The 23782-nt window shown below is 39.2% G+C and overlaps 1 protein-coding gene across 2 annotated transcripts; it reads right to left on the reverse strand.

The window, feature by feature from the left end:
• Positions 1-1090: 1090 nt before the first annotated feature.
• On the reverse strand, positions 1091-12248 carry RFESD (Rieske Fe-S domain containing). Of its 2 annotated transcripts, XM_013044510.2 has the most exons (5): positions 11760-11816; positions 9588-11422; positions 4015-4190; positions 3861-3895; positions 1091-1377 (listed from the first exon to the last, which is right to left on the reverse strand). In XM_013044510.2, exons 3-5 carry the CDS (start codon positions 4187-4189, stop codon positions 1114-1116), a joined length of 474 nt encoding a protein of 157 aa, XP_012899964.1. In that variant the 5' UTR covers position 4190; positions 9588-11422; positions 11760-11816; the 3' UTR covers positions 1091-1113. The 2 variants fall into 2 exon arrangements, with proteins under 2 accessions (XP_012899964.1, XP_004769976.2); XM_004769919.3 differs by lacking the exon at positions 9588-11422 and having other exon boundaries at positions 11760-12248.
• Between the last annotated feature and the right edge of the window lie 11534 nt (positions 12249-23782).

The raw sequence follows: 23782 nt of genomic DNA on the forward strand, positions 1-23782 counted from the left end.
GTGTGGGCGCCAGGCAACCAGAATAGTGCTGTTTGTAAATAACAGGCCTGTGAAAGCAGGGTGGGCCGACTTCGCATCCACCCTGCCTGTGAACTCAGCAGGAAGGACTGAGGAACACCACCCTCTATCTCTTCTCTGTAACAGTTACACAAAACACTCAGTTCTACATACATCACAACATTCTCAAAAACAAAGCAAAACAAAAACAAACCTTTGCTTGAAAATTTCACATAGGACATTCAAAGCACATTGGCTCACTGTATAAGAGACTTTACATCTCTCATGGCTGGGCAGCAGCTGTGTGTGTCTTCCTTACTTGTGAGAGTGTTTGCTTTGGCCTGAGAGAAACTGAGCCAAGACTTATTTGGTTTCGATGTGCAGTACAGGAAAATTAAGGAGTGCACTTGTGGTGAGCACCAGGTGTTCTATGGAAATATTGAATAAGTGTCTTATTTTTAAATGAAACGTAAATTGATCCCATTTTGAAGGCAGTGTTTTAAGTGTCAAAAATCTGCTATATATTTGGAAATCCTGAATAATTGAGATTGAAGCATCTCAGTGTATTTAAATTTTACCTATAAAAAGTAAGAATAACAACCAAATGGGGCAGAGGTGGAGAGTGTGTCGAGGTATCAGTGAAACAAGAATACGAGAATAGAAGAATGGAAGAATACTGATAATTGTTGAAGTGGGTGATGAGAGTTTATTAGGCTACTCTGTTTAGTTTGTATATATTAAAACTTTTGCATGATAAAGTCTGCTACATCAAAATAGGGATTACCCCCATATTTCTTATTAAATTTAATTTTCTACCTTTTCTTCATTGTGGTTATTGCAAATATTTCCACCCTTCTTAAAATGCACATTCCAAACCTATAGCCTTCATGTTCCAGTCAATCCAGAGGACTGGATGAAATGCATTTTATATATCCTGATAAACCTTACATCACAGTAAATATGTATAATTTTGAAAACTGTTCAGCTTTATATGATTTTTAAAGATAAGTAATAAATGTGCCTATGTTGGAAAAATTAATACTCTTTGGTATTGAAGTATGATTATTCTAATATATTCAAAACATACACAACATTTTTCATTGCCATATAGTTTTATCAGAAAGAACTCCGAATAACTTTGAAGTTTCCAGTGGCATAAAAATCAGAGTCACACTTAAAAGGTTCATTAGAAAGAGTCACATAAATATTCCCATTGTCCACTGTCACTGTATGAATCCTTTGCTTTACTCCTTTGGAGCACCACTTGGGTTTTGCTGATGGATCTCTAGGGTTTATAGACTGATATAGTCCTTCTCCTGTTGCCAAAGTAATTTTGTATTTATGCCAGGGGCAAACTATACATGGTCGTCCATCAAAATCCTGGGGAAGAAAATAAATGATTTAATAGTCTGACATTTGCAACATTCACAATAAATCTCAGGTTCAGAACAGATTCTGTTACAGAAAAACCAGGTTAAAGAATAGGCCAGCTTCTCTTTTTTCCTTCCATTTACAAATTATTCGGCATAAGGTAGAACCTAATCTTAGCAGTCATCAAGTTCCTCTGCATTTGATTAGAAACGCAGCCTGTTAGAACTCTATCAGGAAATGAGCTTGGGCAACTGTACCATGTGATTTAAGCTATGATGTTATCTATTAGACGTTAATGTCATTTCCTTGACAGAAATGGGGCAAGGGCATCAAGTGTTTCTAAAGGAACTTTTCATTAGCTGCTGGAAGAATGGTAAGTTTCAAATATAAAGAGTTACTAAAGGCATGAGTGTATATGTTAACTGAAGAGCAATTTGTAATCCAAAGTAGTCAATTCCCAACTTTTTAACGGCCTTAAATTGGTGCTTCTTAAATTTTAAAGAGCATGGGAATCACCTGGATCTTGTTTAAATGCAGATCTTGCTTAAATTCAGTAGTCCTAAGGTAGGGCACAAGATTATGTATTTCCAGGAAGCTCCCTGACATCGATGTTGCTGGTCTGTGGACCACACTTTAAGTACAAAGTCTTATAGGTCTCATTATGGTCCAAAACTAAAGGAAATTCTTTCACATTATCATCACTAGGTGCTTACATGTTGTTTCAGTTTGTATTTTGTACCAGTGGTGGCGGGGCGGGGGGGGGGGTGCTGGTGGCAGGAAGGAGAAGGATGTAGCATTCAGTTTTATGAAGTAGAAAACAAGAAATAAGGCAGCTAGCTAGTTTGGGAATGCAAGGAAGTAAGTTCCCTATTCCTACCTGAAATAAGCATTCAATGTGTGGTTTCCTTTTTAAAATATACATATTTATATTTTTACTACATTATTCACATAATATATACTCACTGAAAACAAACTGTGTAGAAATGTATAAAGTAACAAAGTGAATATTTTTTATTTTAAAAGTGGGATCTCATTAGACCTATCATCCCATGACTTGCTTTTTTTTAATCAAAAATATATTGCTGACAAATGGCAAGATTTCATTTCTTTTGATGGCTGCATAGTATTCCATTGTGTATATATACCACATCTTCTTGATCCATTCATCTGTTGATGGACATATAGGTTCTTTCCATAGTTTGGCTATTGTGGACATTGCTGCTATAAACATTCGGGTGCGCGTGCCCCTACGGATCACTACGTTTGTATCTTTAGGGTAAATACCCAATAGTGCAATTGCTGGGTCATAGGGCAGTTCTATTTTCAACATTTTGAGGAACCTCCATGCTGTTTTCCAGAGTGGCTGCACCAGCTTGCATTCCCACCAACAGTGTAGGAGGGTTCCCCTTTCTCCGCATCCTCGCCAGCATCTGTCATTTCCTGACTTGTTGATTTTAGCCATTCTGACTGGTGTGAGGTGATATCTCATTGTGGTTTTGATTTGTATTTCCCTGATGCCGAGTGATATGGAGCACTTTTTCATGTGTCTGTTGGCCATCTGGATGTCTTCTTTGCAGAAATGTCTGTTCATGTCCTCTGCCCATTTCTTGATTGGATTATTTGTTCTTTGGGTGTTGAGTTTGCTAAGTTCTTTAACATGGATGGAACTAGAGCGTATCATGCTTAGTGAAATAAGTCAAGCAGAGAAAGACAACTATCATATGATCTCCCTGATATGAGAAAGTGGTGATGCAACATGGGGGCTTAAGTGGGTAGGAGAAGAATAAATGAAACAAGATGGGATTGGGAGGGAGACAAACCATAAGTGACTCTTAATCTCACAAAACAAACTGAGGGTTGCTGGGGGGAGGGGGTTTGGGAGAAGGGGGTGGGATTATGGACATTGGGGAGGGTATGTGCTTTGGTGAGTGCTGTGAAGTGTGTAAACCTGGTGATTCACAGAACTGTACCCCTGGGGATAAAAATATATGTTTATAAAAAATAAAAAATTAAAAAAGTATATATATATATATTGCTGACATCCCTCCATACCAACACATACAGATCTGCCTCACAAATTAATGAGGCAGTGGTTACATAGTTTTCCATAGCATGGCTATGGCTATTCAGTTTATTTAAACTGTTTCCTATTGTTAAAAAATTTAGGTGGCCTTCAATTTTTCATTGCAACAGATAATTCCATAGTAAACCTATCCCATATATATACTTGAACATTTGTGCAATGGTATCTGTAGGATAGATATCTCAGAGTATAATTGCTAGATCGGAAGCCATGCATACTTCCTCTATTCGTCTGTGAAATAGTTTTCTTTATATTATAGGACTGTGAATTCCTGGAATACTAGCAATTATACTCAAAGCATTAAAATACAGTTAAAACCCAAATATAAATGATTTTTTGCATACAGAATGAAATATAGACTATAAATAAGAAACATGAATTTGTAGAGGATAGACTTAATTTTACATACCTCTATATCTCCCAAATGTAAAGGTCCTCCTGAGTCTGTAAAGAAATTAAATACCATATCTAGTCACTTAAAAAAAGAAAAAGCCTGAAATTTTGATAGTTTAGTGGTTAGCAAACAAATACACAAGGTTTACAAATGAAAAATCAACTCTTACGGTAACAGCGAATATCCATAGCATGATACTCTCCTTTGTGGTAGAAAATGACCACTTCTCTATCATGCACAACAGCTGTCATTCTTTCAGATTTTTTAAGGTCCTCTTCTCTGCCAACACAGACAGAAGAATATTCCTTCATTTCAGGATCTTGTTCAGAGCCATCAACATCCATGCTAGTTGAACAAAAGAAAAAAAGTAGTCTTCACAAAATTGGCTGCGACTTAACTCACAGAGATATTATATATATATATATATAATATATATATATATACACACACACAAACACACACACATTTATATATATATATATAATATATATATAAATGTGTGTGTGTTTGTGTGTGTGTATATATATATATATATAAATGTGTGTGTGTTTGTGTATATATATATATATTTAGATCTCTAAGATTGATAAAGGCTTTTTTATAGCTATATAAAAAAAAACATAAATACTGGGTTATAGTTATTCATGATTTTGAGTTAGAGACTCTTAAAGCTTGTCCAAGTTAGGGAAGACCCCCCCCCATGTTGAGGCTGGACTCAGATTCATTTCATTGTGTAAATGGATATTTCAGAAGTCCCAAGACCCAGAGACTGACATTTCACTGCTCTTTTATTTCCTATAATTTCAATGCTAAACAACACCCAGTTATCAGTGTTATTTTCAGCCTTCTCCTGAAGGTAGGATTCTTTGATAGTCTGAATAGTCTTGTATCTCCTAGTTGAGGTGACCCATTTGATTTTGCCTGGATCTGTCTTAGAAATCAACCAGATAACTATTCTAGTATAAGAGGATAGGTATGTATGGGCGCATTTCATTTTCTTAACTCAGACAGGAATTAACATCACTTTCTTCTGCCTTATTTGGGAATTCAAAGAGATGGCTTTCTCTTCAATTAATTTATGTAAGTATATAAACCCATATTTCTAAACAAAGAAGCCTTCGTGGAGAATTTTCAGGTACTCTATATTTTTTATCAGCATAGATATTCAGGCTACTTTTTTGAAAGCAACCCTTTCAAAGAGACCTTATGTAATACTTTAAGAACATAATCATGGTCTGTTAATTCCTGTGAGAAGGAAACATCAAGATACATCAGTGTCAGGACTATTGGGCCTTGTAGAGGATTTTCCTGAGGGCCTTCCATTTGGGGGTTTTTGTTTTATGCTATGACAGTTTCTGAATAAAACTATACATCCTGTTTTGGCAAGAACTGCTATATTTTTTCCTACTCCACTCCTAATTCCAACTCTTTCTTCTTATCCCCACCCTCTTTCCATTAGAGTTAATCCCAAATTTTCTGGAAACATTCCTGCTTTTCCTCCCTATCTCAGGGTAGAGACTGTGGTGGTCTATAACTTCCAGAAAGCTCAAAGAACATTGTATATTATTTTAGGGTTGGCAAGAACCTTCTTCCCTAGGCAAGAGCACATTTTCAACCTTTGCATGTAGTGAAATAAAAATCACAAGACACAAACTGAGATTACTCAACTGACTTTACTTTTAAAGTAATTAAATTTTCAGATATCCCTGCATGGTTTCTGCCCTCTGCTTGAGAGTGGGAATCTTCAACCATCTGAATAATACTCAGCTTCACAACAGGCATAAGGCAAGTTCACTCTCTGATATGGGTGGACAGGAAAGAGGCTGCCTGCAGCATTTGGGCATGAGATCTTATGTGTACCTTGATCATTATCTTGGAGCAGCACTACTTCAATTATATGAAATAAATTATATGAAAGAAATTAAAAGTTCACGGTAACATCTAATCACAACCTACGTTTTTTCTTTGGTCACTGATGGACAAGTTTCTCTGTAATCTATTTAGGGAGGAATATATGTTTAAAAAGCAAACAAAATTCTCAAGAAGTAACTACTGACAATAATCTTTAGCACAGAATTACAGAATTTCAAAAGAAAAATTTCAAAAATAGATCTTCAGATTCTCCTTTTGCCAAGTTCTCTTTCCTTGTTGGAGATTATCATGCATTGAATAAGTATTTTCTTTTTTTTTTTTAAAGATTTTATTTATCTATTTGACAGAGATCACAGTAGACAGAGAGGCAGGCAGAGAGAGAGAGAGGGAAGCAAGCTCCCTGCTGAGCAGGGAGCCCGATGTGGGACTCGATCCCAGGACCCTGAGATCATGACCTGAGCCGAAGGCAGTGGCTTAACCCACTGAGCCACCCAGGTGCTCAATAAGTATTTCTGAACACATATTATGTGACTGGCACTTCAGGGAAGTAATTCAGATCAGGTCTCTGTCCTTTAGATACTATATTCTAGCTGGTGAGATCAACAACAAACACCAGTAAACAAATACACAAATGAGGTAATTATACACTACCTTAAGAACCATGAAGAAAATGAACTGGGCAATATGAAAGAGAAAAGGGAGGCCATTTTGCAAAGAAAAGCCTGGGAAGGTGACTCTGGATGGATAGTTGAGCTGGTATCTAAAAATGAAAATGAACTACACATTTTAAGAGCTGAAGGAAGAGCATTCCAGGCTGAAGGAATAACAAATATGATAGCCTGAGGAAAGAAGGGGGTGGGAGGAGGAGACTTGGTTAATTTGAGGAACAGATAGGAGACTGGAGCATAACAAGTGAGTCTGGTCAGACAGACAGGAGCCACTGTGTATGGATTTTAGTCTAAGAGCAATGGGAAGGCACTGAAGGGTGTAAAGCAGGGAAGGGTGACATGATCTATTTTTAAAATAATGCCCTCACTGTGTGAATAGATTGTAGCAAAGTAAGAAGGAAACATAGAAATCAGAAAGCTATTGCAGTGGTCCATTTTACCAAGTGTATTAATTTGTGGATTTCATCAGATTGGGAAACTAGAGAAAGTTCCAGATAACTTGAGAGGCATCCAACTCTGCCTTACACAAGATAAGGAATTACATATAGAAAAGGAGAAGGAAATGAATCCAAGTGATGGCCCATGATAGTTGTAAAGACCCAGATGGTGTTAAACATTAGGAAGTTTGCCATGGAATGTCCATGATATTAAACAAAATACAATTGTCTATAATTTAAGATACTTAACAAAATGATAAATCACATGTCAACTTCAAATATTCTAATTTTCAAAGATGATCCTTCCAAATCCGTGTTCTCTTCAAATACGGTAATATTGTCAAATTCATAGGAAGTTGTACAGAATGACAATATACCTTTTGTTAATAACAGGGAACTACTATTTTAATTTCATTCAAGTCTTAGTTTAACATTTCACATAAAAACATATATATGTAATTTCTTTAAAAGGGGCACTTGGACCTTGATGAACCTAGCTTAGAATGGTTATAAACCATAGACTCAATCCCTACCCCACAGCAAGAGGGAAAATTTGCTATGTGGCAAGACCAAGAGTCTCCAGGCCTTCTGATGGCTTCTCTAAATATTTTATCTTCTATGACTGATGGAAGTCTAGAAATGTTGGGAGGAAAAGAGCATGGATCATTTAAAAAATATATTTGTAAAACAAATTACTATTTATAAGGAAAAATCTCTATGTGAATGTGTAAGGAGTGAGCTTTTGAAAGAAGGAATTTATAGGCTACTATTTTGAGAAGGGTAATTCTAAACCATAACAAAGGCAGGTATTAGATCTTACAATATAAGCCTGGGCTCCAAAACTGAAGTGTAGCAAGTGGCATGTTTGTACGTGTGTGTGTGTGTGTGTGTGTATGTGTTGATGGCGAGAGGCAGGAAGGAACTCTGAATTCAAGGTATAAAGGAAAGCATTACACAAACCAAGTTTAGGAAATTACAGAGATGTACTTTTTGTACTCTGGAGTTTGCACTGTTAACTTTTGCTCTAACTAACCTAGTTACTTTTTAAATTATGGAAAATAGAACATGCTATTAAAAAAAAACTTTCACATAAGTCAAACTGAGAAAGACAAACAATATGTGATTTCAGTCAAATGAATAAACAAAGTAACAAAAGGCAGAATCAGACCTGTAAATACAGAGAATTGATGGCTGCCAAAGGGAAGTGGTGGTGGGAGTGGGGGTGGGGATGGCAAATCTGTAAAGGGGAGTGGGAGAAATGGGCTTCCAGTTACAGAATGAATAAGTCAAGAGAATAAAAGACACAGCAAAGGGAATACAGTCAGTAACATTGTAATAGGTTGTAGGGTGACAGATGGTAGCTACACTTGTGGTGAGCATAGCATAAAGTATGGAGAAGTTGAATCACTATGTTCTACACCCAAAACTTATAAAACATCATGTGTCAACTATACTCAAACAAAAAAGTTAAAAATTAGTTTACAATGAAAAACAAAAATACAGTATTTTTATGAAAAGTCAATGAGGACCATGCCATGATTTTCTGGATTAGCTATGGCTGACAGAAGGCTGCATTACTATAATTCTAAACAGTTATCTCGTTTTGCTTCGTACTGGCAGGTACCCAAAGTATACAAAATGCTCAGGTGGCAGTATTTACCCCACAGTATTGGGTGTGCAGCTTTTATAACATTTTGTGACAGGACAGATAGAGGAGAAGTAAAGATAAGAAAAAATGGGAACAGATGAACTGAAATAGGCTGGAAAAAAATTTTCAACACATATAACCAACAAAGGATTATGACTCAGAATAGATGAAGAAATTCTAAAAACCAGTAAGGAAGTGCAAAAAAAAAATGGGCAAAAGATACAAACATTTCATAGATGAAGAAGTCTGAATGGCCAGTGATCACACGTAAATATGCTCAGCCTCATCAGTAGGAAAAAATACAAGAAATGCAAGGCAAAGTCACAAATGGGATACTATTTTCTCTCCAGTTGACTGGTAAAAATTATACCAAGTATTGGTAAGGATATGGAGAAATTGGTAGTGATGACATCAATTAGCAATACCACAATGTGGCATTACCTAGACTCTTCTAACATATCCATGATCCATTAACCCCTCATTAAGTATATTCCAGAGAAACATGCACAGGTACACCAGGAGACATGCAGAAGACACGCAAAACACAGGAAAAAAACTCAAAATGCATCAACTGTAGAATGTGGAATTTTTATGTTCATTCAGTGGAATGCAACATAGTAGTAAAAAATGGGGACATCAAGTTGGATTAATTTCAAAAATATAACTTTAAAGGAAAAATTTTTTCAAGAATTCAGAATATGCTTCTATTTTACCAAGTGCAAAAACAGGCAAAACAAAACAATCTATAATGGATATGTACAGATAAAGTAAATTTATAAAGAAAAGCAAGGTGATAGTAAACACAAAATTTCTTCCATGTCTCAAAATATCACATTTAGTCTTATATTTAAAACTACTCTTTTAACATTTAAGTTGTATCCTATATTTGTGTAGCAAATGACCCAAAAACCAAGAAAATGTGCCTGTGGACTTAGATCATGAGGGGACTATTTGAGAATTTATTCAGCTTATTTCAAAAGCTGGCACTAGAAGAGGAAATTAATGAGTATTTTCTTTTTCTAGGCTAAAAAATTAGAAAAGAAATACTAGTATCAAGCAAGTAACAAAATACATGAGATGTGGAATAGCATCAAAAGTTAAGTTCTCCCCCACTTACAAATAAATGAGAACAAAATACAATCCTTCAAGTTTCGGTCTCTTTAAACGGAGCTTCAGCAGGTTTTACACCCCAAGCAAGGAAAACTGCAGTGAACTTTGCAGGGGCTGATAAGAAATGAGCAGAGAATGCTGCACTCAATGATAAAGGTTTCAGAGAACTATGATTACAGTCTCGCATTTTGCCTAGGAAAGTATTATCATATCTCTCAAATAATGGTCATATTTACTTATGGTATCTGGTAATATTTATAATTAACACCCACATTATACTTAATTAAATATTGTGAATATCACTGTCCAGACAGCAACAAAAGTCAATTTATTGTATTGTATATATTGTATGTATGTATTGTAATTACTATTACTTTGATGCACTAGTCATATGCACCCACACATTTCCTTTATTTTGAATCAACTTTAAGATACCAAATCTTAACTAAATAAAAAGGTAAACATTAACTGATCTATACAGTTTGGGGGCTAGATGAAGAAAAGTTACTTCTGAAAAATTTTGCCATTTTGCTCAATTTTCCTCTTAATGTTTTTAGGCCTATGCCTCAAATAGGTTTCTAAAGGTGCTAACATCATATAAAATTACAGTTTAGCTAAATGGATCATCAATCTCTATCAGATACATTTCCAGCACAGGCTGAATAAAAAAAAAAGTTTCCATAAACCATTGGAAACAGGAGAGACATGAAATTACAGGAACTTACTTGTTAGTCCTCTTGAGCTCTGACAAAGGCACTTTTACTAAGTCTGGGGACTTGGTCTACACATTATCAGAAAGCATAACTCTGGGGTGACACCCTTGCTTTTAGTTCAAAGAAGAGAAATGCCTTAGATATCTCTTTGGATGGCAGAATAATAGTAGATAAAACTATCCTTCAGTGAATGCCAAGCTCTTTGGACTGCTTGCATACCTGAGTTCATTAATCCTCACAAAACCTCCAAGGGGTAAATGATGTATTTATTTTCCAGATGAGTAAACTAAGGGTAAAGGATCCTTTTTAACGAAAAGTTTCCTAAAACCACCAAGTAGCAGTCAAGATTCAAACCTCTATCTTCTGAGTCGAAATTTGGGGAATATTGGTAAAATCTTAACATTTCATCCAAATAGCATCCACAGGTTTATAAAAACACCTGGCCTGCAAATAAACTGCCTTAAAAGTACAAAACCTTTTAGCAAAATAAAGATATCTGTGAACGTATATATGTATATGTCTATCACCAATCATCGTTCTGAATTTTTTTTTTAATTAGGACTGCTAATGTGCAAGTAGTTGCGTCACCAGATGTTTTAAAACGGAATAGTTCCCTAATCATTTAATAAAGTCCTGTAGCTGCTCTGGGGTCCGCTACCATGTCCTTGCTATTAGAGATCTGTGATCACAGGTGAGTTCATATGGGTTTGAATCCGTGCTGTGTGTGTGAATTGGGGCAAGTTGCTTAACTTCACGGCGCTGCAGCTGCTCGTAAAAAAGGTCTGCCACATAGGGCTGCGGTGGGGGAAACACACGCTTCACTATAAATCAAGTGTGTTAGAGCAGGACCGCCCGCGGGAAACGCTCCAATCAGGTCAGCTGTCATCTCTTAAGGTCCTTCCAGCTCTGACAATTTATCAACGCATAACTTCAAGCTGTATTACACTTTAGTAAAGACGGTCAACCGCCGTTACAGGGAGAGGCGCCCAGGAACCACGGGGACCGTCGACGTGTGGCTGTCCTGATGCGGTGGGCGGTTCCACCTACAGACTTCGGGAGACGAGTCTCTACGACCGCCGGAGCTGCAAACACTCCTGGGCAGGTTTAGTGCGCACAAATGCCAGGAAAGCTCATTAAAAAATAATAATAATAAATTAAAAAATTAAAAAAAAATAAAACCACAAAACACAAAAAACGCCCCTCCTGCCTCATCCAGGAGGCGAGTCCCGCGTGGGCCCAGACTCCAAGGTGAACAAGCTCGGCAGGCCTCTGGGCGGAAGAGGCCTGGAGGTTAACGGTTAAGGAACGCGCGCCCCTCCTGAGAAAGGCCGGGAGCAAGAGCCAACGACACGTCCCCCGACCGCTCCCGGCCGCCGCCGCCGGAAACCGGAGCTCCGGCCGGCCGCCCAGGCGGAAGCAGCGGCGCTCGCGAGCCCCGCCCCACCCCGCGCGAGAACAGAACTTACCTTCCTCGAGTTCCTCGCTCCGCCTCCGCGAGACCAGCCAGCCGCCGAGCCCGCGTGACCCTACTGCGCCTGCCAGGGTTCCGAGCACCGCGCGGAGCCTCCGCGGGGCGGGGCGAAGTCGCCCACGTGACCCGAGCGCGCCGGGTTCCGGAGACTGCGTTTGTGGCACTGCAGGCGGATGACCCCCACTCTTCCCACCCCCTGAACCGTGCTCCGCTGCGATCTCTGCTGCGATCTCCGCACTGATAAGTCATGAATGTGTGCTGACCAAACGTAGGTGGCATCTATTGGTTTTGGAATGTTTGTTACTGTCACTACATTTATCCACATTTTATTTGTTAATTTGCTTATTTAAGCAATCTCTACCCTCAGCCTGGGTCTAGAGGTCGAGTCTCAGGCTCTTCCAGGCGCTACCCAGGTCCCCGCCACGTACACATTTTAAATACGCCCACCAATCTCACTCTCAGAAATGTACCTAATAATATTTCCAAAAGTTCCTCGCAGTGCATATGATCCATGTATAAGGACGCTTACTTCAAGGAAAAAATGAGAATAGCTGAAGATCAGCAACAGGGAAGGAAGGTGAAATAAAATCGTGTGGACAGGTGAATTACTTCGTAGCCAGATACTCACAGACTAGCTTTCATGAATGTATTGAGTGTTAAAAAGGAAAGTATACAATACACAATTCTTTAGTGTAAATAAAAATTATTTCTAAGGATCCAAATAGGTATGTTTGTACATAGGTTTTAAAAGAAAACAATTTTTTTAAACTTCACAGTGGTTGCATTGGAGACGGTGGTTGGTTTTCACTTTATTTTTTTTTTGAACATTGCAACTTTTTTCCTGTACTTTCCGAGTTAAAAACAAAAACAGAAACAAAAAACCCAGACAAAAATCCACTTCCTACTTGTGTTCAAAGCTGGAAACTACTTGAGTCTGGCATGTTTTTAAAGAGTCCTTGACTGTCTTCTAATGCTGTACTTCTTAACTCGGGCTATGCCTTAGAGTTACCTGGGAGTTTTAGACAGTCATGATGCCCAGACCAATGAAACCTGGGGGGTGGAGTAGGGGTGGGGGTAGGAGGAGTCAATATATTTTTTCTAACTTCCCAAGTGACTCCAGTGTGAACTCAAGGTTGAAAAACACAATCTATATTTAACGTAATTAAATAATAATAATTTCCCTCTTGACCATTTATTTCACTGACCCAAGCAAACACTAACCATCTAGTTTGGATGAACTGCTTTACCAAAGTGATAATAAAATATATTTGGATTATTATGATTTACATTATCAGTTAGCCATCCAAATTATTTTAGGGCACATGGAAGGTGTTAGCAGTCTTTAGCTTGTGTCATGGAAGGACTAATAAGGTTTGCTGTATCTAATGAAAAATCCTTCTTTCTTGCCTTGGCATAATCTAGACATTAAAATAAGACACATTTTAGATTCACTGACCTTAAATCTGATTTCTAATAAACTGAAGACATTTGTTATGTACCCATATATACATAAAAGGGAGAGAAATGGAAGGTTTCTTTTATCTCTACCTAAAGTATTAATGGGGCTAATCATGTAATATGAAATGCCTAGAAAACTTTAGGGGGAGTGTGGGGACACCTTCTACCTTTCCTCTCCTTGGAACAGAGCTACATCTTGCTCTAGAACCTTCCTTGATTTTTTTCTTTCATCTTTTCCTTTCCTACTATTGACACCTAGTGGTAGCCCTGGCGTGAGTTTTGTTACCTACCACGGAAAACAACTTTTCCTCTGTGAACTTGCTTATCAGTATCTGTCTAAAAATAGTTTTAAATGCCCCCTTTCACCTCTGTGGGCCCCTCTCCTGTGCTCTGAACCTCAGGCTGTGCCTAGGCAGGTATTTTGAGGACCAGCCCTTTCTCTTAGAGGAGTTCAAAAGCTGCCTTCAATCCTAAACTATAATCTGTTTTGTGAGCTAATGAAGACATCAGTGTGCTGATAGGTTCACTACAGGGAGGTCTGAAGAGTATCAGCGGCACTGGATTTCCTATTCTCTCAAACCAAAAAAGGGTGACAACATTGCTCTTAGTAGGTTCTTGGGATTCAGATAATGAGAAAGTGAGGGTGGCTTTAAATACAACCTATCTGCTTATGACTCCTAACTGCAAGTCTCCATAATATCCATTTGTTGTGGGTACCTCTGTGTGATTCCTGCCTGGATATTGTGGCAGAAACAGTGGTGTTCACCAAATATCCCATCTACTGCCCCACATTTCCCACCCCATTTACAGTTGGTTGAGGCTCTGTGACCACTTTTGGCCAGTGGTCAGTGGGTGAATATGCATTGTGACACTCCTAGGTGGAAGCATAAAAGAGCTCCAATTCCACATCTCCATCTCTCCCTCTCTCTCTTTTTCACAACCACAGACATTCTAGACGATGAACCTCTACCAGCCTGGGTCCCTGAGTGACGGTGTAGAACAACCACCCACCAGTCACTACCTTCCACCAAGCCATGAAAGAAATGTAACAAGTGAGAAATAAACAGTTGCTGCGTTAACCCACTGAAGTTCTAAGGTTGTTTATGGTTGCACCAAAGCACAATTTAACCTAACAGCTCATTGCTATCTTCAGTTTTATGTGTTTAAGATTGAAATATTAATGTTCTCCTGTAGACGTACACTTCCTTTGTTCCCTCCATCTCCATAAGTGACAACTGCATGCTGTTCATCTACATGTTTAAGGGAGAAACCTGGATGCCATACTCACATCTCCACATCTCCGCTTTTGTCCCTTCTCCTGTGCAGAAAAGAGTTGATATAACTGAGCTAAGACTGGTAAAGCTCTGCCTGTAAGGTTGGCCCCTGGCTGGCCTCTGGGAATCTGGCTGGCAAATAGTTCCCTACATTGATGTAAGATTTTCTCTAAATAAGAAGGACGCCTCACTAGGCCTAAACTGTTTGTACAAACAATATGGTTTATGCTGACCACGACTTGTTTTCCTTCTGGGACTCTAGGACTTTGGTACATGCTAGGCAGAGGTTCCAACATGACCAGCCCCCAATAAAACCTTTGGGTGCTTGAGTCTTTAACAAGATTCCCTAGGCAAAATCATTGCACACCTATTTCTGCATTTTCATTGCTGGCAGAAGAGTGAGCTCCGTGTTACCCCTCCAGAGAGGGAGAGAACATAAGGAGGCCTGCACCTAGATTCTTCCATTTTCCACCTGTCTCCTTTTTCCTTATTATCCAGATCTGTACCCTTATAATATCTTGTCATAATATTATCATGAGAAGAACTATATAATGAATTCTATGAGTCATTCTAGTGAATTCCCAACATGATATGGTCTTAGGGACCTCTGTATGTATCCCCCCAAATCTAATCCAGCACTGAGTCCTGTCAATTCTACTTCCTAAAATATACTTCACATTATTGTGCTGCTTTTCATTATTTGTTTTCATCACTTTGGAAGTTGCTATCATTTTTTATTTGTATTGTCCTTTACCAGGACCCAATAAAAAACATGCCCCCCCCTTTTTTTCTGTCTGAGTTTGGAACCAACTGAGAGATACAGTAAGAGAATGAAGTGTAAACTTTATTTAATCATTAAAATCTAGATTGGGGCAGCTTAAGTGTGCAGCCAAATTGTATTTGCTAACATGTCCTTAATTTAATTCATGCCCAAATCGCTGCCTTCTACCTCAGAGTTGTCCATCTTGAGAGGATGGACCAGATTGTACTTTCATTAGGCACACAGTTTTATAGAAAGGAGAAGGGAGGGGCTGAGCTGAGCATACAAAAAAAGGGAGTGAAGGTTGGGTATTTTAAGATTTCTTGCCCACTGTGAATTTATCTTCCAAGTGGAACACCAAATCCCAGGCATTAAGCAAATGATATACATGCTGACCATAAGTAGGCAGTGGAGAAGGGAGTGTGGTCAGTGAACGCCACATTGTCTGTAGTGAGCCTTAAGCAATTCACTGGCCATTAGTACCAAGTCACGCTAAAAAAGTAGGCACAGAGCTACATGGGCCCAGCGAAGGGCGTTAGGTAATGTGGGTCTCAGGGTGCAGGCTGCTGCTCCTTGACCTTAAAGTGTGTTTAGAACATACTCATTCTACACATTCATTCTCAGCAAAGGTAGGAAGGCCAAAAAAAAAAAAAAAAAAAAAAAAAACCCTCAGAAAGAAGACATAGCTAAAGCAAGGATTAAATTACAGGAAAAATGTCTTTTGGTATATACAGAGAATACTATTTACTGCCATTAGAGATAGTGAATTTAACAAAACCTAAGGTTCAGGTCCCCTCACATGTGTGGGCCCCTTTCCAAGGTCCTGAGCAACTCTAGTAATTCTAGTAATGTGTTCCCATGGTCATCCTTTCTATCCTTTTGCTATAATTTGAAACCACACAAAATTACACAAAAGTAGTACAGGGAACTCTTTCGCAACAGGCATTTGAAAGGATGTTGCTAATCCGATGCCACATGAGCCTCTAATGCTTTCGTGTGCATTTCCTGCAAATAAGGACATTCTTCCACATGACCACAATACAGCCATCGGAGTCAGGAAGTTAACCCTGACATCTGATCCTCAAATCCAGTTCAGAACCAAGTAGATTTAGTTGTCATGTCTGTTTTGCTTCCTCGTCCTGGACAGTTTCTCAGTCTTTCACTAACCTTCATGATATTCACATTTTCAAAGATTATAGGCCATATATTTTATAACTGCCACCACCGCCGCCAATAGTAGTTTGTCTGACGTGTCTTTATGATGACATTCAGGTCATGCCTCTTCGGCGGGAAATTCACATAGACTAGATTCGGAGCCCGTGTAGAGCTGTACTTCACTTTCCTTCTCTCACAGCTTGAGGGAGACTCACTACACCCCCGTGTTGCCATCCAGCCACACCTGGCCTCTGTCTCTCCTCTCTAAGCCCCCATATGTCCCCCCCACTCCCCTAGCCAGCACAGGTGTCTACCCTGCCCTGTCCTCCCTGCTGGCTTTGGGCCTGAATTGTTCACGAGGGAAAGAGAAGAGAGAAAGGAACAGTTGTCATATGTTTTTGTAAAAATGTACAAAAGTAAGATGATTTAACTTCAGGGGATGAAGGCCCTTGTCTCTTTTCCGTCTGTCACATAGGCATTTTTGGGATTTGGCTAAAGCACATTTGAGTTGGAAATGTATTTAATTTGTGTTTGTGGGATATACTTACATGGTTTGCAGTCAATTGTGGTGTATAGTCAAGTTTTTGCTGGCTGTCCCAGAGTAAAAACAGCCTCCGAAAATACTCCCAGTGCCCACTGTGATGGCTCTCCTTAGATGCTAGCATGCAGGCCAGGGTTCTGTCAGAGTGGGTATGGGCTGTGGTGTCTGTCCTAGGGAATATGGAAGTCTTGGAGGATAAAAAATATTTGAACAGGTGGATTCACTAACTATTCTGTGGAAAATTTGTCTTATCATTAGACTTTTGGTAAAATTGTAAGTATAGAATTCTGTTCTCATAGATGGTACACATGTAGTGTATTCAATAATACAGCCTATAAACTGTAAATTCATACATGTTTCTTGATGAGAATCACATGAAGTAGAATTTATCATAATTCCTATGTCTATAAATACACAGACCTATACTATCATTTGTTTTATGCTTTCAGTTGATGAAAGAAAGATTAACTGTGCTATAGGAAAGATAGAGTTATCTTCTGATTCTCTTTATGTAAAATATTTTTAAATTGTTATCATGTGAAGGGATGAGGAAAGAGTAGAGAGACAAAAATTATCAGCAAAAAGTATGATAGTGGTGTGTCTGGCAATTAACAAATGTTTGTTATTATATTTGGTTATTAATATTTGTATTTTTTGTGATTATTTGCCCATTCTGAATATTCACTTTCATACCTAATTTTTTAGTTTATTATTTTGTGTTCTTTTTCTTGAAGAGAGCCTCTCTCCCACCACCACCCACCATGACCTGGATCTGCCCTGAGCTACATTTAAACTGCGGGGCGGCTGAGCTCAGTGCCCACCGCAGAGCACTAATGAGTATCTAGCTGGAAATTGTCCATGACAACATGGGTAGGTGGCACTGCCTGGGCTGCTCCAAATTCCATTTGCATTCTGGCCCAGAATGGGAAGCATGGTAGAACTAGTCTTGGATTTCTGTAGATGTCACATGCTCAAAGTCATTCCACACCATCTTGTTGAGTCCAGATGGTGCTGGAGAAAGCATACCTAGAGGCTGATTGCTTAGCCAAAGTCACTGGAAACAGTCACTGAGGCACAGGACTGAAAATACATGCTCCAAGAGAGCCCCATGGCCCCACATAGAGGCCTTGCTCAGTTAAGTAAGAGGATTCAGAATGGAAATGACAAGGAAGAGATTTTTGATCTGTAAGAAGAGAAAGAGACAGGGACCCCCATCTTTGCAAATTTCTAGACTTGTAAGAAGGCAGATTCAGTTGCCTCTGTCTCAGGTAGATAAATGGATGGATCTTCTCCCAATGCCCAGAGTTGTTAAACATGATGCCAAATTAACCTTTCATGAGCAGATTTCTTGCTGTTGAGTTTACATCCAAGGTATAGATTTAAACAACCTGCCTGCCTCCATCCACTGGCATCCACCCTGGGGAAGCCAAGACCAAGTGCCTTTCTTATCTTTTATCCTAAGCCTCTTCTAGAGAGTCTTCGGTAACACCAAGTACTCGGTTCTCGGAGCACAGTTTTGCCTGGCCATTGTTCTGGGAGTGGGAGGTGGCTTGTTTCCTGAGTGAGATAGGTGGATAAGGAGCCAGTGCTGCAACAAAGTTCTGCTCCCTGGTCACACTTTGAACTCTTTAAAAGAGTGAGGCCCATCCTCAAATGGGACTCGAACAAACAGAACCTCAGAGGTCCTAAAGGAGAGAGCAATGTGCAGCCACAACTGCTTAAGGAAGGATCCCCAAATCTCCTGCCTCAGGGGGCTCTCCAGCAGAAGCTACGTGGAATTGGCAATCAAGGAGGTCTTTGACTTTTTCATACAAGAGAGGAAATTTTGATTTTGGAACTGCCATTTGTTGGATTTTGTTATCTTTGGGCTTTAACCTGTAAGAGGATTTAATCTCTGAACCTCAGTTTCTCCCTAGACATTGGTTTAGAATCCAAATAGGCAGAATGTTTGTTTTGGTCTTGATTGTTGTTGGTTTTATTTTTCACTTGGCCCCTCTCACCCCAGCAGTGGAGAGAGTCCAGGAGTGCCGGCCTAGTTGAAGTCCTTTCACACAAGGCCACGGGGTAAGGGCCGTGTGTTCCTATCTAACACTCTGCTGAGCCCATGTTTCTGGCGTGTGTGTGCTGCACTAAAGGTGCCTCCGTCTAGTGTCAGGGATTCTACATTTCTTGAGAGCAGAATTTTAAGTCTTGACACGTGGTCTGACTTCTCCTCATCTTGTAATAGAATGGATTAGGTTCATGCAAAATGCTGCCCAGGATGATTCATCAGTATTCCTCACCTTTGCTCCACCTGGGGTATCCATCTGTGGCATAGTTCGGATGCTGCTGCTGCTGCTTCTGAATCTGGTTGCCTCAGGCTTAGGGAGCAAAAATACCTTAGCCACGTGCTCTTCAGAACTATTGCCTGACATCAACTCTGGAATGTTCTGGGCTTTGCCTGTATATGGTAGAATGTATCTGCAATGCTTCAGTCCCTTCTGATATGCCCCTGTTCCTTAGGAAGGCTTGGGTGAGTTTGTAACAAGTTAACTTGCTTCTTAGATTGGTCTCTTTATCTGCCATATGCACTGTTTGCCAAACTGAGTGCCAACTTTCCTTCCTTTAACTTTCTCCTTGCTTTCTAGGCTAGGCTTTTTTCCCTGGCTCTTCCCAAAAGAGGCACTGTGCAAAAACAAAATTTCCTCTAGTCGGACTATCCCAAGAGAAGATAACCTTCCATCAGCTCAACATCTAAGCCAGACTTTTGTCCAAGCTGGCTTCACTTTAGTGTGTGTCATCTTGGTTGTGCCTTCTCTAGGGCCCTAACTCAACACATTTCTACTGCCTATTCCCTCGAAGTGTAGGCATTACCAATACCCTGCTTTTGGTATCTCTTTTGAACTCACTGAGACTGAGTATTTTATCCTGATCTTCCTAGCTTTCTCCTTTAAATCTGTATTTGTCTTCAAGGAGATGCGTCTAATGTATAGTTGTATGTATAAATGTATAGATGGATCTTCTCCATGCTACAAAGTCCATATGTGACTGCTGGAAGCCCTGTGTGTGTGTTTGTGTGTGTGTGTGTAGAAGTGGGACAATTCCCAAAGAAAGAGTTATTGCAAAGAGGACAGAGGTTCCTAAAGTGTGTTCACTTGGAGGGTTCTTTTGCATTTAGTGTGTTGAAGGTTCTGAGAGGTCCTACTTTCAAGAAACCTGGTTAGAAGAGAGGAATAAAATAGAAGTTATCATGAGGGAGTACTCAGAAAAAATCAGAATGTGGGATATTCTGCAAGACAACTGGCTTGGTCTTTTCAAAAAATACAATAACTTTTTTAAAAGGTCGGGGGGGGGCTATTGTGGAATAAAAGAAACTAAAAAGTCATAACAACCAAAGACAGAGTGTACACTGTAATTAGATTTTGGCTCAAAAGGAAAGTGTTCAAGCTATGTTGAGGACAAAAGGGAAAATCTGTATATGGACTGAGTATTAAGTGATTCTAGGGGATTGTTAACTTCCTTAAATGTGGTACTGCCCTTGTGATCATGCAAGAATGTCTTGGGAGATGTATGCTCAAGTAGTCAGAGCTGAAGGGTAAGGATACTGTGTTTGCAGCTAATTTCCAAGTTGTTCAAAAACAAAAATATATATATATATAGATGCATAAAAGGAAAGATGGCAAAATGTTAACGACTGTGGAATCTCAATGTTGAGTGTGTGGGTGTTCTTTTGTATTATTCTTCAACATTTCTGTGTATTTTATAATAAAAAACTAAAAAGAGAAATCTATTTAACCCAGTGTTCTAAACATCTAACTCTGAAACTCTTTTTTTTTCCTTTATGATACATTAATACAGAAGCATCTGTTGCTTCACAAAGTATACTCTGGAACATGTTGGCCTTGGTCAGGCTTTCAGTGGCTACATTTAAAAAATATGCAGTAATGATAATTGCTCAATGAATAATACAAATCTTTTTTGAAAATTCAAAATGCCCTCAAAAACTCCATCCAGCTAGCTGAGGAAATGTTTGCTACATGTTTCCTACCTTGTTTACAGTGAAGCAGTTCTAATAATTTTAGTTCTAATCATTTTAACACAGTGGTGTGACTTCACTGGCCAGAGGAATGAAGTTCACAGCTTGTAGAGTGGTTCTTGAATGTCTGGGATTGCATTATCCAAATCCTTTGTTTTAATGTTACCTTCTCAATGATCCAGGCTAAATTCTCAATCAGCCGTATCCTTCCTTGCTTAAAGAATGAAATGAAATGATAGATGGCTTAAAGTACTTTCAGGAAGAAAGAGAAACAAAAATTTGCAGGCACAATTGACACTTCCTATCTGGGATGAAGTTATAAGGAAACCCTATAGTCTCTCCTGATGGTTAAGTCTATGTATCAGATTCACTGGGCCAAGGAATGCCCAGATATTTGGTTAAACATCATTTTTGAGTATGTCTGTGAGGGTGTTTCTGGATGAGATTAGCATTTTAATTGGTAGACTGACTAAAGCAAACTGCTTTCCCCAATATGTCTGGGCATCATCTAATCCATTAGGGGCTTCAGTAGAACAAAATCCATTAAGGGCTTCAGTAGAACAAAAGAACAGACCACCACGCTGGAGAAAGGGAGAATTCACTCTCTCTACCTGACTGTGCTGGCATATTGGTCTACAGCTCTTCGACTGGAACTATATCACCAGCTCTCCTGGGCTTCTAGCTTGTAGACAGCACATCACGGAATTTCTCAGCCTCTATAATTGCTTGAGCCAATTCCTTATAATAAGTAAATACATGTGTACAGACACACTATTGCTTCTGTTTCTGTGGAGAATCTTGACTAATATATTCCTTATACCCACTTGGATGGCTTTAGAGAAGACAACAACTCAAACTGATTAAACAATGAGAAAATTGACTACTTTGCCTAAGAGTCTGAGGTTGGATGACTCCAACTTGGTTAATTCAGCTGCTCAACTACATAATCAAAGACGTGGTGGTTATCTTACAACACAAAATTTGGGATAGGTTGTTGCATAACAATAGATAACTAGAACATGTTGGTCTGGGACAAAATTAGGATTGTTTTAGTAAGGCAAGAGAATAGTGGATGTTATTGTGGACAGCTGCAGAGCCTGCTCCATTTCTGATGCTGGCTCTTGTACTGATGATGTTCATGGACATTGGGTTTCTCTAACATACTTTAGATTTCTTGTTTTTTTTTAAACAAAAAGTGTCTCCTGAGGTTAAGTGACATCCTTTGGGGCTAATAAAAGACATCCCTGGGTGTCTGGGTGGCTCAGTCAGTGAAGTATATGCCTTCGGCTTAGGCCATAAGGGGATCAAACCCCACCTAGGGCTCCGTGCTCAATGGGGAGCCTGCTTCTCCCTCTCTGCCAGGTTCATGCTGTCTCTTATTATCTCTGTTGCTACCTCTCTCTCTCTCTCTCTCAAGTAAATAAATAAAATCTTAAAAAAAACAAAAAAAAAACAAAAAAAAACAAGACGCCTCCCATGCATGATTTGGTTCAGACATTTTGGACCTAGGATCCTTCCTCAAGCTTCTGAAGAGTCACATTCTAGACTTGGTCCATCCAAATTAACACTAAGCTCCTCTGGAAACAAAGAAGCCCTGTGGAACAAAAAATGAGAAGCAAACCTATTCTGTATTCTACTCTAATACAACCTTAAAATATAAGTTGAGTTAAAGGCTAGCTATAATAAGGAGAGTCACAAAATTCAGTGACCTAAAGAAATTTATTTCCCTCTCACATAATCTTCTGTCCAGTTTAGTCTGTCTTTGTCTCATAAGCTCCAGAAAGGACCCAGATTTCTTTCATCTTGTTGCTCTGCCACCCCCTAGGATGTTGTCCTCATCTGCATGGCTAAACCTGATCACTGGTACATCGTGGTACATCATACTTTCCAGCCAACAGGAAGGGGAAAGATAACATGGAGGAGCCCAAACCCTGTGTTTTAAGCCAAGTCTGGAAGCCAGCCATGTCACTTTTGCCCACATTCTGTTGCTAGGAATGTGGTCACATGGCTCTAACTGGAGGCAGAGGAGGCTGGGAAATGTAGTCTCTGACTGAGCAGCCAGTTAAGAAGGGGAAAATGGATTTTGGTGAACAGCTGGCAATCTCCACCGTTTCTAGCAAGTTAGTTCTTTACTTGGATAATTTGGAGGCTAAAATGATGAAACTCTAATTTAATTGTATAGTTTTTCTGAAATGCATTTAATTCTTCGCATAGCCTTTTTTTTTTTTTTTTTTTTTAAATCTATCATGTTGTCTCCCACCTTACCTCGTGTGTCCAGGCTGTGGCTCTAAGAGACACATCTTACATAAAGCAAGACCTGTATCTTGGGCTCAGATGCTTACTCCTTGGCTGTTACCTGTTCAAATGACAAACAACACCAACGTCAATGAAGAAGCCCTAGAACTCTTTGACCATGGGCAAGTTATCCTTAGCCCCAGTTTTCTTATCTATAAGGTAGAGAGGATTATGATATATCACTTTAAGTTGTTGTGAGGATTAATTAAATTGATGCTTGTAAAGTGCCAAGCTTCATAGAAATTATTTAGGGCAACTTTGTTGGGGCCCCTCTCTCTTGGGAGGTTTGTAATATATGTCAGTTCTATCACTCAATAAACTTTGCTTTGCTACCCACTGCTAAAAAAAAAAAAAAAAATTTTAGCTATCATTATTATGGTTCTTATTATTTATCTTATGGGTATTTTCTAAGGCACACAGTAGTACCTTACTTAATAAAACCATACCCAGAACCGCCAGGGTTTGGCAGTAGATTTTACCACATGGAATAAGTGTTGACTTTTTCCCTTGAGCTTGATAT

The sequence above is a fragment of the Mustela putorius genome, unplaced genomic scaffold, assembly GCF_011764305.1.
Source record: "Mustela putorius furo isolate JIRA1106 unplaced genomic scaffold, ASM1176430v1.1 tig00537350_pilon_pilon_pilon, whole genome shotgun sequence".
Classification (NCBI taxonomy): Eukaryota; Metazoa; Chordata; class Mammalia; order Carnivora; family Mustelidae; genus Mustela; species Mustela putorius.

Coding starts and splice junctions, on each gene's coding strand:
- RFESD (XM_004769919.3), bottom strand. CDS start 12,043: ATGCCACCTACGTTTGGTCAGCACACATTCATGACTTATCAGTGCGGA. Junction 4,191..11,759: donor GAGCGAGGAACTCGAGGAAG/GTAAGTTCTGTT, acceptor TTGTTCAACTAG/CATGGATGTTGATGGCTCTG. Junction 3,896..4,014: donor TATGGATATTCGCTGTTACC/GTAAGAGTTGAT, acceptor ATTTCTTTACAG/ACTCAGGAGGACCTTTACAT.